This window comes from Eubalaena glacialis, chromosome 5 (assembly GCF_028564815.1).
Source record: "Eubalaena glacialis isolate mEubGla1 chromosome 5, mEubGla1.1.hap2.+ XY, whole genome shotgun sequence".
Classification (NCBI taxonomy): Eukaryota; Metazoa; Chordata; class Mammalia; order Artiodactyla; family Balaenidae; genus Eubalaena; species Eubalaena glacialis.
In genome coordinates this window covers 62966064-62984291 of record NC_083720.1, presented here as the reverse complement: position 1 = coordinate 62984291, position 18228 = coordinate 62966064, and the positions used below count along the sequence as shown (strand labels likewise).

General features: G+C 36.1%; 1 protein-coding gene across 1 annotated transcript; it reads right to left on the bottom strand.

Annotated features, from left to right (window-relative positions):
• Positions 1 to 13726: 13726 nt before the first annotated feature.
• On the bottom strand, positions 13727 to 14207 carry LOC133092083 (large ribosomal subunit protein eL21-like). The gene has a single exon (XM_061191306.1). It carries the CDS (start codon positions 14063 to 14065, stop codon positions 13727 to 13729), a length of 339 nt encoding a protein of 112 aa, XP_061047289.1. The 5' UTR covers positions 14066 to 14207.
• Positions 14208 to 18228: the final 4021 nt, after the last annotated feature.

The following is an 18228-nucleotide window of genomic DNA, read 5'->3' as shown; positions in this document are numbered from 1 at the left end:
AACATTTGGTTGACATCTCTAATTCCGCTTGGGTTGAAACTAAAACTTGATTGCACTCCTCTGTGGTCTGCCATACTGCCAGCTGCCTTTTCTACAGATGTTCTCAACGTACGAAGGGGAGTCTGAGCATTAACCCCCTGCTGCATATCAACAAGATGCCAACGATCATGCAAGAATTTGCTGTCTTTTCAAGAGCTGATTGTTGATATGACATGATGGAAAACCTCATTGTTATACACAGTTACAAATGTCTGTAATTACTGCTGCTATACAACTAAATGATTCAGCTCATCCATTCCATTCTGCTCAGAGGATACCCAAGTGACATTTTACTTTTCCGTGTCCTTGGTTTTCCCCAATTCATGGCAGCTGGAAAGCTCTTTGGCTTAATAGTGAACAGCCTAACTAGAATATTTAAAGTTCCACTATTCTGGTCTATGGGGAGACAGTGACTGTTTTTGAGCTAGTTAAGGACAAGATATAAACAATAATGGAGGATTCCCTGTGTCCTGGATGGACTGGAGAGGGGAAGAGACTGATGTTAGTCTGCACAGGGCTCTAGGAAAAACACAAAACTAAGAAAATCATAGAGAAAGGAGGCTTGCCTCAGGGAATTTTGTATAGTTTCTTGTTTTTTCTCCTAAATGTATTCTCTGATTTTGCCTAAAGACATCAATCCTACAACAAGTTCTGAGTTTTTTTCTCTTACAACCTTGAAGTAAGTTTAATACAACATGCCAAATCTCTGTTAACCTTGCTCAACAATCAAAATAGATTGTCTTGGGCTGTCTACTCTTTCTCCTGTCCCCTTTTATCTGAATATAATATTTTTTCTTAACCTTTCATTGTTCCTCTTTAGTACCACCTTTCTGTTGCGCCCTCTGGAACTTGACTCTCCTCTTAAGATAATGCTTCCTGCGACTTTCTTGAGACAAGATTATTCTTCTGGAAACCATCTTGAGATGCAGTTGGTGTCCTTGTAGCTCTTCACTATTAATCTAAATCATTACTTCCTCACTTTCAAGTAAGTATATCTGCTTTTTTTGGCATCAGCCTTAACCCCTCACTAAGCTGCCATCAATTGGCTGCTCACTCCCCACTCATTGAAAGTCTACATATCTGGGGACCTCGCTGGTGGCGCAGTGGTTAAGAATCCCCCTGCCAATGCAGGGGACACAGGTTCGAACCCTGGTCTGGGAAGATCCCACATGCCGCAGAGCAACTAAGCCCGTGCGTCACAACTACTGAGCCTGCATGCCACAACTACTGAGACCCGCGTGCCTAGAGCCCGTGCTTGGCGACAAGAGAAGCCACTGCAATGAGAAGCCTGCACACCACAATGAAGAGTAATCCCAGCTCGCCGCAACTAGAGAAAGCGCACGTGCAGCAACAAAGACCCAATGCAGTCAAAAATAAATAAATAAATAAATTTATTTATTTTTTAAAAATACATTCGGTTTAAAGAAAAAAAAGTATACGTATCTGGCTTACAGTCCTCCTTTTCCTGGCAAGTTCCAACGTCATCCTGGATAAGATTTATCCAACATCCTAGTCTCTTATTTTTAATCTCCTCATGTCAAATGATCTTATCTTCCACCTTACAATGGCCACCTACATGTAGGACTATAATCCTTAAACATGCATTCAGGTGGAATTATAAGCCTAGTTTCAGATAATAGTTTAGTCTCCTTCATACTCTCCCTCTGAACTATTTCCAACATCAACTCATCAGCCTCATTGATGTGTTTACACAAAGGTCTCTTGTTTCTCCTTATCTACTTGCAATCACCAGTCTTGGTTTCCTTTTCTACAGATCATATATAGATCCTGTTTTTTCATTTGGACCCTTTGTTTTTCAGTGCCTTCAACACTCTTGCCCTATTAAGCTGTTTCACTTGACTGGAAAACACAAAACATGGTTGCATTTATCTGATTGGCTGCTCCTCATGTGCACCTAGATGCTGAATGTTGCTGAAAAAAGTGATAAAAAACATTAAAAGAAAGTGAACATTGAGCTCCTTTCTGAGTAGCACCACAGCATGGTTCACAGGCACCTGTAACTCAAAGTGTCCAAGGGAACACATCATCTTTCCTCGCAAACTATTCTTGTTTTCCTTATCTAACTGGATGACACTAGCTTTCATCCAGTTTCTCAAACATCTGAATTCTCTCTTTCCTCACATCGTCAATCAATCATCAATTGCCTCCTCACTGGTGTTCCTGCTTCCACCCTTTCTTCTCTACACTCTATTCCTCTGCCCAGAAATCCTCATTCAACATAATAGCTAAAGTACTGACAATGGCCTTTTTAAAATGTCTTACAAGGTCCCAGTGTGAACTCTTACTACTTTTTGACCTTTCCCCTACGTTTTTCCTTCACTCTCTACATAGCAGTCATGTGATTCCTTGGGTACACCAAGCATATTTCTTCCCAAGCCCTTTGCACGTGCTGTTCCTTCTGCCTTGGAACACTCCATAGAAAGCTCTTATCACTTTCCTAGGTCTCTGTTTAAATATTGGTATATAAAGTAGACATTCTGTGACAACCAATTTCTATTAAAGAGTAGCACCTCCCACCTCCCTGCTCCTCTTATCTTCCTCATCCTGGTTTGTTTTACTCCATATTTCTATCACAGTCTGACATGTATAGTGGTTTGGCTGTTGTCTGTCTCTCCCCAACAGTGTAAGATGCATGTGGGAAAGAAATTAGTTTCATCCACTACTATATCTATCCCTAGCACCTAGAACAATGCTTGGCATACAGGAGACTCTCTACAGTATTTGCTAAATGCACAAATGAATGAGTCTATCTCATTTGAAATGCACCAAAATTAATGATTTGATAAGAAGCATATCAATTTTTCATTTTTAATTTGATGCTGAATTGAATATATATTCAAAAATGAGGTTCATAAAAATTATAATTTTTTTATTCAAGTTTTTAACTGTTACTTTATGTTCTGGGCTTCAGGCTTTTCGGGCTTGTGTGATTTCAAATAACATATGGTAGAACAAATGAGCATAGATTTGACACAACCTGACCTTTAAATGACAATGAGAGTGAAAGGGCAGAATAAATGTGGCCTTGTCAGACTCTTATGAGAATAGAAAATTTCCAGCGAAGGTCAAAAAGTGTTCCTTAAATGGAATGGGGAACCAGCTGAAAGTTTTTCATCGAATGAGGGTGACAGACAGAGGTCTCTTAAAGAATATGTAATGAGGATCATCCAACTTACTCAAACTGAAGAATGGCCAAGAGGTTGTGTGATTTATCTCACATTTTCAAGCATGACATGATCATTATGGAGAAATAATATATTTTTAAAGGTAACACATGATCATGTTATAAAAAATTTATAGAGTATCAAAGGTATAAAGTTCCAGGTCTTCTTTACCCTGTGTACCCCTTAGCTCTCTGATTCCGTTCCTCAAAGACACCCACTGGTACTAATTAGGTTTATAAATTTCTAAAGATATTCTATGAAAACACAACATGGATTATATTTTATTTAAAATTCTCTTAACTCTGAAAGATTTCAAGCAGGCAAGAACTGTAAAAGATAATAGAACAGTCACCAATGTACACACAAAACAGATTTTATGAATATTAATATTTGTCCAAATAGCTTTAGATAGATGTTAAAAAGCAACATATTACAGATACAATTGAAACCATTCTTACCCTCCCAGTCCCAGAGATAAGCACTACCCTGAGGTTGATCTGCATCTTTCCTAATAATTTTTCTCATACTCTTACTTACATATACCTCTGTAACAATATATACTATCATATTACTTCTTAAATTTATGTAAGTCCTACCATACTATAGTATCCTTTTGTAACTTGCTTTTTAATTTGGCATTATAATTTCAAAATTAATACATATTAATACATGTAACTCAAGTTCATTCACTTTAAGTAACTACAGTTCCCCATTTATGAATGTACTCTATGTATTCAGTTGATGGACATTAAATTGGTTTCCAATTTTTCGATTTACAGACAATTCTGTCATTTGCATCCTTATACTTGCTTTCCTATACACATATGCAAGATTTTCTTTAGAGTATATCTATAGAAGTGAAATTGCTAGTTTGGAAGATATATGCAGATTTAATTCTGATCAATATTGACAAACTCTTCTTGCAATCTATCAAACTTTTTACACCACCACCAGTACTCTACATATTTACACATATTCTTGCCATGATTTGGATAGAGATTGAAAACATGACCACAACAATTTATAGCTTCTCCCTTCAAGAAGTAGAGTCTATTTCCTACCCACTGAATTTTGACTTGCCCTGTAATAGGTTTTGACCAACAAAATACGGTGGAAATTACATTAGGTGAAATCCAAAGCCTAGACCTCAAGAGACCTTGCAGATTCTGCCTTCCCTTCTTTAGAGAATATATAATATTATGTGAAGAATCCTCGTCTGCCTTACTGGAGAAAGATAGAACACGTGAAGAAGAAAACAGATACCATAACCAACAGCCATCTGAGTGAGGCCACCTTGAATCCAGCCCCTTGAAGCCATCAGATGGAAGGAAGACCAGTAGAAGGACTGCCCAGCTGAGCCTAGCCCAAATTGCTCATCCAGTATTATGGGTAACTAATGATTGTTGTTTTAAGCCACTGAGTTTGGGGATGGTTTGTTATACAGCTACAGATTACTCAATACTCTTGACGTTATCAGACATTTAATTTTGCTAACCTGATTGGGATCTTTCTATGAACATGGTATTCATCATTTATTTAAGCATCCTTTAGTACCCTTCAAATCAGAGGAATGATTTCAGATATCAATCAATAGAATGCAATCAATAGAGTATCCAAGTAGTCATGACTTACACAAGAGTAAACAATTTTTCTTACATAACAAGCAATCTGGAGGCAGGCCATTGCTGACACTTGTTTTGTAACTCAATGGCATGTCTCTAGTATAGCATCTCTGTGATTCTCTTAACTTTCTCTTCATAGTCAAAAGTTTAGTCTAACAGTTTCACATAGCACATCTGCATGCACTGGAAGGCAAGATGCCAGGAGTGGCATGGGATAGAGCACTTTTCCTTATGCATCATGGCCTTCTTAATTATAATAGGAATGTTTTTCAAAGAAACTCCCCAGCAGATTTCCCTTTACATCTATTGATCAAAATAATCACTCTAGACCAGGTAATAGTCCACTTTCCTGCAGAACAAGAAAAGTATGAAAAAGATTATTGTTTTGTTAAAGAGGAATAGGTATAGAATCACTTTTTAGTTAAACAAGGAATACTGTCAACCATACTTTGTAAAACATTTACATAATTTTCTTCATAAAGTTCTCAAACATATTTATTTAGACATCTTTTCCTACATAAGGGAAAATAAATTTTGCTATTATAGTAGTGGGATATTTTATTTAAAAAAACATTTCTTGGTTCTTGCAGTTGTATAGAAATACTATTGAATTTCAGATTCTGATATTGCAATAACAATCGTATTCAATTTGTTTATTTGCTCTAATAGTTTATAGAATTTCATGGGGTTTTTTTTGGGTGTGTGTATAAATAATCACATAAACCATGAGAAAGGACATCTGTGACTCTTCTTTTTATCATCCCTGATTTCTTTCCCTTGCTTTTTTGTACCAATTAGGACCACTAGTAAAATGCTGAAGTGGTGTCAGCGGTTGTCAGTGGTGTCAGTGGTTGATACTCGATACTTTTTTTTACTCAACAGATTGATTTTCCTTCTGATAAGAAATCTGCTTTACCTTATTTAATGTTTTAACATAACTGCTCTCATTCTCATTTTTTTTCCTATCTATGACTGCACCAGTGGAATAATTTACAGTTTCAACAGGTGTGGGTTCTTCTTCCATGTCTATTTTTTCCTATAACTTTTTGTCATGAGAATTCGTGGTGTTTACCAGTTATTGTCTTAAGATAATTATATTAAATCTTGGGCTAGGATAATTCTCCTTTTATTTTTGATGTCTGCTAACACTCCCTCATGTTGGAATATTTCCTGATATGATCTGCAATAGTTTCTTTAAAAAAAAATTCCACCGCCAAAATATACTAACCTACCTTCACCTAAATCTTTATATGCTATCTTCCCTCCTATAATATAACTTTCAAACTCTAGACTTACATGCTTCTCACCTACCCAAACATCCCATTCCTGTAATTCTCCCTTCTCTTTCCTTACTTATAGTTTTCTTCCTCTCTATTATTCCAATCAGCATTCAAACATGCTAAAAAATCTTGAAACCAAATCAACATTCAACTAATTTCTCACACTCCCACCCTTTTTAGTAAAAAATTACTGGGAAGAGATTTCTGTCCTAGCTGGAACAATTTCTTATCCTTCTTTCTTGAGCCCACTCCAGAAATGGTCCCACAGTATTTAGTTAAATGTAATTACTTCTTAAATGATCTAAAATCTCCCTTTATAAAATTCTAAGCTCTAATGAATTTTGGAGTATTTTTCTGGTCTATTCTGTAACACTGGTCATGGACTAGTATCACACTTTTGAAAGAGAGATTTTATAGTATGTTTTATATCTGACAGTTCTCCTCATTGATTTTTTCCCCAGTGTTTTCCTATACACTTTGCATATTTATTTTTTTCCATATTAACTTTACAATAAATTTTTCTAGCTCAAAAATACCGACAAATACTTGTTGGTATTTACTATTTGTTTTAGGTTCACACTAAATCTATGTATCATCAAGGTTTATAACATCGTTATAAACTTGTGTTATTCTGTGCAAGAAAAAGAGACAGTTTTCATTTGTTCGAGTCCACGTTAGTGTCTTTCAGGAGTTCTTAAAAATTGCCTCACATGTGTATTAAGTAGTTCTTACTAAATTTGATATGTAGATATTTTATCTTTATCATGATACTGTATATATAATTTTCTCTTATATCTTTCAAATTATTACTTCAAAAAATAAAGGCTATTGATTTTTGAGTATTAATTTTATATCTGCTACTTCACTTTTTTTGTTAGCATTGATTTTTGTAAGAATTAATGTCAAATCATCAGCTAATAGAGATAATTTTACTTAATTCTTTATTTTTTAATAGATTTTTATTGGAGTATAATTGCTTCACAATACTGTGTTAATTTCTGTTGCAGAACAAAGTGAATCAGTTATGTGTATACATATATCTCCATATCACCTCCCTCTTGAGCCTCCCTCCCATCCTCCCTTTCCCACCCCTCTAGGACATCACAAAGCACCGAGCCGATCTCCCTGTGCTATGCTGCTGCTTCCCACCAGACAACTATTTTACATTTGGTAGTGTATATATGTCGATGCTACTCTCACTTCGCCCCAGCTTAGCCCTCCCACAGCATGTCATCAAGTCCATTCTCTATGTCTACCTCTTTATTCATGCCCTGCAACTAGGTTCATCAGTACTTTTTTTTTTTTTTTTTTTAGATTCCACATATATGCATTAGCATACGGTATTTGTTTTTCTCTTTCTGACTTACTTCACTCTGTATGACAGAATCTAGGTACATCCACATCACTACAAATAACTCAATTTTGTTAGTTTTTATGGCTGAGTAATATTCCATTGTATATATGTGCCACATCTTCTTCATCCATTCATCTGTCAGTGGACATTAGGGTTGGTTCCATGTCCTGGCTATGGTAAATAGTGCTGCAATGAACATTGTGGCACATGTCTCTTTTTGAATTATGGTTTCCTCAGGGGATAGGCCCAGTAGTGGGATTATTGGGTCATATGGTAGTTCTATTTTTAGTTTTTTAAGGAACCTCCATACTGTTCTCCATAGTGGTTGTATCAATTTACATTTCCACCAATAGTGCAGGAGGGTTCCCTTTTCACCACATCCATTCCAGCATTTATTGTTTCTAGATTTTTTGATAATGGCCATTCTGACCAACGTGAGGTGATACCTCATTGTAGTTTTGATTTGCATTTCTCTAATAATTAGTGATGTTCAGCATCTTTTCATGTGCCTCTTGGCCATCTGTATGTCTCCCTTGGTGAAATGTTTATTTAGATCTTCTGCCCATTTTTAAAGTGGATTGTTTGTTTTTTTCATATTGAACTCCATGAGCTATTTGTATATTTTGGAGATTAATCCTTTGTCTGTTGTTTCACTTGCAAATATTTTCTCCCATTCTGAGGGTTGTCTTTTTGTCTTGCTTATGGTTTCCTTTGCTCTGCAAAAGCTTTTAAGTTTAATTAAGTCCCATTTGCTTATTTTTGTTTCTATTTCTGTTACTTTAGGAGGTGGGTCAAAAAAGATCTTGCTGTGGTTTATGTCAAAGAGTGTTTTTCCTATGTTTCCTCTAAAAGTTTTATAGTGTCTGGTCTTACATTGAAGTCTTTAATCCATTTGGAGTTTATTTTTGTGTATGGTGTTAGGTAGTGTTCTAATTTCATTCTTTTATGTGTAGCTGTCCAGTTTTCCCAGCACCACTTATTGAAGAGACTGTCTTTTCTCCATTGTATGTTCTTGCCTCCTTTGTCATAAACTTGGTGCCAATATGTGCATGGGTTTATCTCTGGGCATTCTTTCCTGTACCATTGATCTATATTTCTGTTTTTGTGCCAGTACCATACTGTTTTGATTACTGTAGCTTTGTGGTATAGTTTGAAGTCAGGGCGCCGGATTCTTCCAACTCTGTTTTTCTTTCTCAAGATTGTTTTGGCTATTCAGTGTCTTTTGTGTTTCCATACAACTTGTAAGATTTTTTTGTTCTAATTTTGTGAAGAATGCCATTGGTAGTTTGATAAGGATTGCATTGAATCTCTAGATTGCTTTGAGTAGTATAGTCATTTTCACAATATTGATTCTTCCAATCCAAGAACATGGTATGTTTCTCCATCTGTTTATCTCATCTTTGATTTCTTTCATCAGTATTTTAGAGTTTTCTGAGTACAAGTCTTTTGCCTCCTTAGGCAGGTTTATTCCTAGGTATTTTTTTCTTTTTGTTGCAATGGTAAATGGAAGTGTTTCCCTGATTTCTCTTTCTGATTTTTCATTGTTGGTGTATAAGAATGCCAGAGATTTGTGTGCATTACTTTGGTATCCTGCAACCTTACCAAATCCGTTTATTAGTTCTAGTAGTTTTCTGGTGGCATTCTTTAGGATTTTCTATGTGTAGTTTCATGTCATCAGCAAACAGTGACAGTTTTACTTCTTCTTTCCCAATTTGTATTACTTTTATTTCTTTTTCTTCTCTGATTGCTGTGGCTAGGACTTCCAAAACTATGTTGAATAAGAGTGGCAAGAGTGGACATCCTTGTCTTGTTCCTGATCTTAGAGGAAATGCTTTCAGTTTTTCCCCATTGAGTATGATGTTTGCTGTGGGTTTGTCATATATGGCCTTTATTATGTTGAGGTAGGTTCCTTCTATGCCCATTTTCTGGAGAGTTTTTTATCATAAATAGGTGTTGAATTTTGTCAAAAGCTTTTTCTGCATCTATTGAGATGATCATATGGTTTTTATTCCTTGATTTGTTAATGTGGTATATCACATTGATTGATTTGCATATACTGAAGAATCCTTTCATCCCTGGACTAAATCCCACTTGATCATGGTGTATGATCCTTTTAATGTGCTGTTGAATTCTGTTTGATAGTATTTTGTTCAGGATTTTTGCATCTATGTTCATCAGTGATATTGGTCTATAATTTTCTTTTTTTGTGATATCTTTTTCTGGTTTTGGTATCAGGGTGATGGTGGCTTCGGAGAATGAATTTGGGAGTGTTTCTCCCTCTGCAATTTTTTGGAAGAGTTTGAGAAGGATGGGTGTTGGCTCTTCTCTAAATGTTTGATAGATTTTGCCTGTGAAGCTGTCTGGTCCCGGACTTTTGTTAGTTGGAAGATTTTTAATTACAGTTTCAATTTCATTACTTGTGATAGGTCTGTTTATATTTTCTCATTCTTCCTGGTTCAGTCTTGGAAAATTGTACCTTTCCAAGAATTTGTCTGTTTCTCCGTGGTTGTCCATTTTATTGGCATATAGTTGTTTGTAGTATTCTCTTATAATCCTTTGTTTTTCTGCAGTGTCAGTTGTGATTTCTCCTTTTTCATTACTAATTTTATTGATTTACATCTTCTCCCTTTCTTTCTTGATGAGTCTGGCTACGGTTTATCAATTTTGTTTATCTTCTCAAAGAACCAGCTTTTAGTTTTATTGATCTTTGTTATTCTTTTCTTTGTTTCTATTTCATTTATATCTGCTCTGATCTATATGATTTCTTTCCTTCTAGTGACTTTGGGTTTTTCTTGTTCTTCTTTCTCTAGTTGTTTTAAGTTTAGGGTTAGATTGTTTATTTGAGATTTTTCTTGTTTCTTGAGGTGAGATTGAATTGCCATAGACTTCCCTCTTAGAACTGCTTTTGCTGCATCCCATACGTTTTGGGTTGTCATGTTTTCATTGTCATGTGTTTCTATGTATTTTTTTATTTCTTCTTTGATTTCTTCAGTGATCTCTTGGTTATTTAGTAATGCACTTTAGCCTCCATGTATTTGTGTTTTTACAGTTTTTTTCCTATAAATTGATTTCCAATCTAATAGCATTGTGGTCAGAAAAGATGCTCAATACAATTTCATTTCTTAAATTTTCTGAGGCTTGATATGTGACCCAAGGTGTGATCTATCCTGGAGAGTTTTCCATGTGCACTTGAGAAGAAAGTGTATTCTGCCACTTTTGGGTGGAATGTTCTATAAATATCAATTAGATCTATCTGGCCTATTGTGTCATTTAAAGCTTGTGTTTCCTTATTTATTTTCTGTTTGGATGATCTGTCCATTGGTGTAAGTGGGGTGTTAAAGTCCCCTACTATTATTGTGTTACTGTCGATTTCTCCTTTCATCATTGTTGTTAGCATTTGCCTTATATATTGAGGTGCTCCTATGTTGGGTGCATAAACATTTATATTTGTTATATCTTCTTCTTGGGTTGATCCTTTGATCATTATGTAGTGTCCCTCCTTATCTCTTGTAGCAATCTTTATTTTAAAGTCTATTTTATCTGATACGAGTATTGCTACTCCAGCTTTCTTTTGATTTCCATTTGCATGGAATATCTTTTTCCATCCCTTCACTTTCAGTCAGTATGTGTCCGTAGGTCTGAAGTGGGTTTCTTGTAGACAGCATATATATGGCTCTTGTTTTTGTACCTATTCAGCCAGTCTGTGTTGTTTGGTTGGGGCATTTAATCCATTTACATTCAAAGTTATTATCAATATGTATGTTCCTATTACCTTTTTCTTAATTGTTTTGGGTTTGTTTTATGGGTCTTTCTCTACTGTTGTGTTTCCCGCTTAGAGAAGTTCCTTTAACATTTGTTGTTAAGCTGGTTTGGTGGTGCTGAATTCTCTTAGCTTTTGGTTGTCTGAAAAGCTTTTGATTTCTCCATCGAATCTGAATGAGATCCTTGCTGGGTATAGTAATCTTGGTTGTATGTTTTTCTCTTTCATCACTTTAAATATATCCAGCCACTCCCTTCTGCCCTGCAGAATTTCTGCTGACAAATCAGCTGATAACCTTATGGGGATTCCTTTGTATGTTATTTTTTGTTTTTCCCTTGCTGCTTTTAATATTTTTTCTTTGAATTTAATTTTTGTTAGTTTGATTAATATGTGTCTTGGTGTGTTTCTCCTAGCGTTTATCCTGTATGGGACTCTCTGTGCTTCCAGGACTTGATTAACTATTTCCTTTCCCATGTTAGGGAAGTTTTCCACTGTAATCTCTTCAAATATTTTCTCAGACCCTTTCCTTTTCTCTTCTTCTTCTGGGACCCCTATAATTTGAATATTGGTTCATTTAGTGTTGTCCCAGAAGTCTCTGAGATTATCTACAATTCCCTTCATTCTTTTTTCTTTATTCTGCTCCTCGGCAGTTATTTCCACCATTTTGTCTTCCAGCTCACTTATTCGTTCTTCTGCCTCAGTTATTCTGCTATTCATTCCTTCTAGTGTATTTTTCATTTCAGTTATTGCGTTGTTCATCTCTGTTCTTTAGTTCTTCTAGATCTTTGTTAAACATTTCTTGTATTTTCTCTATCCGTGCTTCCATTTTATTTCCGAGATTCTGGATCATCTTTACTATCATTGCTCTGAATTCTTTTTCAGGTAGGTTGCCTATTTCTCTTCATTTATTTGGTCTTGTAGGTTTTTACCTTGCTCCTTCATCTGTAACATATTTTTTTGCCATCTCATTTTTGTTTTTTTATGAGTGGGATTGTGTTCCTATCTCACTGGTTGTTTGCTCTGAGGCTTCCAAGACTGGAGTTTATAGGCTATTGGGTAGAGCTGGGTCTTGGTACTGAGCTGAGGACCTCTGTGTGACCTCACTCCAATGAATATTCCCTGGGGTCTGAGGTTCTCTGTTAGTCCAGTGGTTCAGACTTGGTGCTCCCACCGCAGGAGCTTCCACCCGACCCTGGGCTTGTGAACCAAGATCCCACAAGCTGCATGGGGTGGCAAAAGAATAATAATAATAACAAAGTAAAAATTAAAATTAGACTAGGAAACTAACAGATACGTTAGAAAGAATGTAAAAATAAAAATATAGATGCATCACCAACCGGAAGGTACATCAGTACTACAATAGTAAAAAAGAGGAGGAGGGAAAAGAAAAAAAGAAAAGAAGGGGGGAGAAAGGCCTTGGCTGTGGAGGGTGGGGCCTAAGAAGGACAAGGTTTGGGCAGTGGGTGGGGCCAATGCTCAGGACCCAAAGGGCTGGAAAAGGCCCTGGGGGCTTTGGTGGGTGGAGATTAGGCTGAAAGAACAGAAAGGGCCCAGAGGTGCCCCCCACCCCTGGTCTCAGAGGACAGGGGACCTTACCTGGGAGCTCAGCAGGCTTTCTGGGCTCAAGTGGGCAGGGCAATTGCCCTCTGCTTCTCTCCTGCTCCTCCTGGAGGGCCCCTTCCACCTGCCTCTCCAGATCTCCCCGGCTTCAGGGCCACCAATCCTGTCTGGCCTCCACTTCTCCTCCCCCCTCAGTCCCCCTACATCCTACCGGTTCACTCTGGGGTTCCTCCTGTCTTCTTAGGCATCAGAGTCTCCCACCAGCGGCCCTAGTTGTGGGGAGATGCTAACTCCGCATCTTCCCACACCACCATCTTGACTCTGCCCCCAATTTTACTTAATTCTCATCCCTTGATTTCCTTGTCTAATTCCATTTGATTAATAACTCCAACACAATGCTAAATGGCAGTGGAAAAAGTGGGCATGCTTGTCTTACTCCTGACTGTAGTGGAGAGATCTTAAACTTTACCTTACCAAAATTCTTTGCACACAGAAGGTTAGGTGTTTACTAATTGGCTTTGAGTAGGTAACTTATCCGAATATGATTTGTTTGAGAATTTATATATATTTCTGTTTCCTCTTTAATTGTGATAAACATAAAGTTTACAACACACTTGCTGAAGCAAGAGTCTATAAATGAGAACAGCATTCTCTAATATTCCTATTTTCTTTTCTTTTTTTTATAAATAATATCTAGCAGTTTGTTAACCAATGGAGTATATTGCACAACAAACTACCGCACATCTTTCAGGAAGAAAAACCACTGAACTTGAAAAGTAAAACGATGTCACCCACTGAATTCAGACACAATTAAAATGTGCTTTAAATATTTGTTTTGGGGGAGGGGGTCACACACTCTACTCAATTAAGAGAAACATTTATACAGTCCAGGTCTTTTATTTTCTTTACACCCATCATGCCACGAATTAATAGGGAATGGGTTCCAACAGTTCCGGCTCCTTTCCATTGGTTCTCATGAAGTGTGCTTCTCTGGGTGGAGCAGGCTGGCACTTCAGTTGAACCCAAGTACCTTTCTCTTTGGCTTCCTTCTTTTTCTGATCATTTTCCTTCACCCGTTTCAAGAAGCTATCTCGGCTCTTAGAGTGCTTAATATGCTCAATACGCACATTAATTCTCTTGGCAAGAATCTTGCCCTTAACTTGTTTGGTTACAATGATGCCAACAGCATGCTGGGTAACATTGTAGACTCTCCCAGTTTTGTCATGGTAACATTGGTGGGGCATTCCTTTTTGAACAGTGCCCATTCCCTTGGTATCTACAATATCACCTTTCTTGTAGATTCACATGTATGTGGCCAAAGGAACAACTCCATGTTTTCTAAAAGGCCTAGAGAACATGTAGCGGGTGGCCCTCCTCTTTCCCTTTTTTGTTGGTCATTTTGGCGAATTACTGGAATATGGCAGTTCCAGCCAAAAAGCTAGCATTCCTATTTTCTATAGTGATAATATCTTGAGCAAATTTTATATTATAAAAAGTCCAGTGTTCAAAATAGTTTAATATTAGTAAAAGAACTCTACAGGGAGACAGTTTACTGAAAAATGCTTTTCTCTCCCATAAAACCTAATGCTGACAAATGAACAAAGATGTTTGTGAAGGATAAATCTTCATTAAACTACAAATACATTAATATGTAGCATACTACATGTGTATTAACTAGTTTCAAGTCTTTATAAGTACAAACTTAAATTTTGTTGCTTTGAAAGACATTACATTCACAAGTTTGGACTGTAATTCTATTTTATTTGTATTCATTTTAATGCATATTACTTGCATAAAATTTGGTGAAGCAGGGTAGACAATGCCAAAGTTTCATGATAATTTTACTCTGCCAGGTAGTCACGAGTTTTAGAGAAAACTCTCCATGTCCTCCAAAGGAAAGAGCTAAGGTTGGAATAAGAAACATACTCTCAAGGGAGTTCTGACTACCTGTATGCACATGAGTTACCTGGTGTGCACCCTGTCCTGCAGCCTTGGAATCCCCTTTTTACTGAGAGAGGAACTAGATGTACAGCATGAAGAAGGATGCCCTTTGGAAATGTTAGTGTATACAGTTAAGGACTACACAACCCTTTGAGATGGTTCTTCTGATTTCTTAAGAGCTGTGCATTTTGAAAAATCTGGGTGGATGAGAAATGATGTGGATTCAATGTGCTTCAGCTGTAGATTTTATGAAATTATATAGACCGGAATTATGATGTGCAGGACAAATCAGAAAATATGTCGGTAACATTTATATTAAAAAAACAGACACACTTATACAGATATTGATAAAATAAGGGCACACTCAACACCAAATAAAGATGAAAAAAATCATTATTATGAAGATGTCAATGAAGACAACTGGCTGTATGGAATACTTAAGAAAACATGTTTAGCAATGAAGAAATGGCATGTTTTCTATTAAAGTCAGTGTATTTTAGTGACCTAAGGCCTCAGTTGTACCTGACAAAAGTGAAATGTCCTGAGGTCATGAGACTAACACTTTTTGCCTCTGCAAAATTTTACATCTACAAAAATAGCTTTCAGGTGAAAACCACAGCCCTTTCTAAACAAGCTATATATCATAATTGACATTTTCTGGAGAATCATAGAAATTTTAATTCACACATTCTAAAAATTATAAATTAAGTTTCCTTTGTAAATAATTTAATAATAATAAATAACTTGAAAATTTTACTCAGAGGCTACTTTATTATCATTCCACCATACTTTAGATATTTTGGAATCATTGACACATTTAACACATTTTTCTTTAAATTGTGAAGTAATAATTTATTACTATGATTTATAACTTTAAAAATACTTTCACTCCTATTAGTTTATTTAGGAAATATTCTAAACCTACTATAATGTCTCTTTTCCTGTGAAGAGAGAAATGTAGCTCTCAAATTTCTTTCTTGTGTTTGAGCTTTCCCTAATTCCACTAATGTGTTTACTTAACATTTTAAAATTGTGAAATATACACACATTCAAAAGGATGTATATAATTATATTTATGGTTTAGAGAATAATGATAGAAACACCTTTATGCACAATTCCCAATGTAAGAAAGAAAATGCTGGTGCATTTGAAGATTCTGTATGTGTTCTCTCCAATCCCATTCCATTCCCTCACTGCCAGAGGTGACTGATATACTGCTAATCATTGTGCTCTGTATTGTTTCTAAGTGTCTGTGGGAAAAGGGTTCCATGGTAAAAGAGGGTTGGGAAACTCAATGGGTAGGCCAGATTTTATGGCAAGAGTTTGGGAATTCACAGAGCCCTAATGTGTTAATGAACATTTGAATCTATATAGACTTTTATTTTCATGGAACACATTTTACAAATTATTGATCTAAGTATTTTACCAAACTTTTGTGCAATTCATAATGAACAGACAAGTACAGATATTTCCCTATAAGATTTGAAGGATATTTGATGGAAACTGAGTCTGTAAGGTGGATGAATAAGGCATCCACCAAAGCAGGAACTAAATGCAAACTCTCAGGGGCATAAAAGAGCAAAGATTTATTTTTTAAAAAAAATTTTATTGGAGTATAGGTGATTTACAATGTTGTGTTAGTTGCAGGTGTACAGCAATTTGAATCAGTTATACATATATCCAATCTTTTTTTTTTTTTTTAGATTCTTTCCCCATATAGACCATAACAGAGTATTGAGTAGATTTCCCAGTGCTATACAGCAGGTTCTTATTACTTATCTATTTTATATACAGTAGTGTATGCAAAGATTTATTTCTCATTCACAATACCCATCAGAGGTTTGCTAGGGGCTCTATTCTGGGTGGTCTTCACTTTGAGCCACTCTCACTTGGACAGTGCTGCTCAAGACACTGCTCACAATTTACCTGGCAGAGCTTTTCAAATGTCTCCACCCAGAACAAGAGGGGCAGGAAATGCTATGTGGGAAATATTTGGGGACCAGAATTAGATCATTATCAGAGGCTGAGGGGCAAGGCCACTAGTCTATGGAAAGGGCTGAGGTTGTTTGAAAGGTAAGAACATTCATTATATCATTCAGTTTGGAAAAAGCCTCAGACCTCAATGAATCAGATGAGGGGACATTAGGATGGCATCCAGACTTGTCTGGTTCTTGTCTCTGATACCGACGAATGTGTCCAGTGCCTCGGAGATTGGGGTTTGAGTATGAATCAGAGTGTCATTTCACATATGCAGGTAAGACTGGGACAGAGCAATAAAGCACTTGAACAAATCCCTAAAATGCTGTATAACTGGGCAGTTGATGGCTCCTGAATTATCATGTGGAATTGCTAGGGTCACTCAGGAGAGCATGCCAATTAATGTTAGGATTAGGCCACTGTACAGAATGAGCAGGCTGTTTTTTCTGTGTCTGCCTTTTTCTTTATTTCCTTTTTATGATTCTATATATATGTATTATATGTATATATTAAATATTATGTATAATTTTTCTGAAAGTCCTCACCCATCTCAGTTGTTACATATAATACATAATATAAAATATGTAACAATATTTAACATACTGTATAATATAGAATATTTAGCTTTATATATATATATATAATTTTTTAAGTCTAAAAATGCTTCTCCTGCAAACGACAAAGCTACTGTCTGACTTTGGACCAAAGGGTGAAAAACGAAATCTTGAAAACAGTATACACTTGAGTATAAATGTGATGGTGGCAGCAAAATTAACAGAAAAGAAAAAAAAAATCTCAAAGGGAAGATGGGAAAGTAGAGTGAAAGAGCCTACACTATTTAGAAACTGTCCATCCCTGATCCAAAAAAAAAAAAAAAAAATGAAGCTTCTGTATTTTATTTCAACAAAGGTGAGGAAATTTCCTGTACAGAATTACCTTCTCCATCGCTAAGGATTTCCTTTACGTACCTGTTTGCATCCATCAGAACAGCATTTAGAGTTCTCAGACAGATAAGAATCTACCAGTTTTTAAGATAGTGCTTTTCAAACTTTTGATTCCTTATAAGTGAACTTCCAAGTGGACTCTATGGTATCTTTATTTATTACTTTCAATGTTAAAGTTTCTATTAAGTGAAGTGATGGATATTTTCTATCAGTCTGTGTTTAAGTGAACACAAATTATTATTTTTATTATTTTAATACTGCTGTTTTTGCTCATTTAGAAAGCATAGTATATTTATGATTGATGTCATTTAATTTCATTGAGATTCAACTGCCCTTTGAAAATACTCTTTTCTCAGCATATTAAAATGTCTATGCAGACAGGTAAACTAATATTTACATTGTTACAGGGCTGCTGTAACAAAAGGCCATAAACTTGGTAGCTTAAAACAACAGAAAGTTATTCTCTGATAGTTTGAGAGGGCAGAAGCCCTAAATCAATGTCAGCAAGACTTTGCTCCCTTTGAAGAATCTAGGAGATAATCTTTCCTTGTCTCTTCTAGTTTTTG

What these genes read in the sequence shown, in the direction of transcription:
- LOC133092083 (XM_061191306.1), bottom strand. Translation starts at nt 14,065, where the DNA reads ATGGGCACTGTTCAAAAAGGAATGCCCCACCAATGTTACCATGACAAA.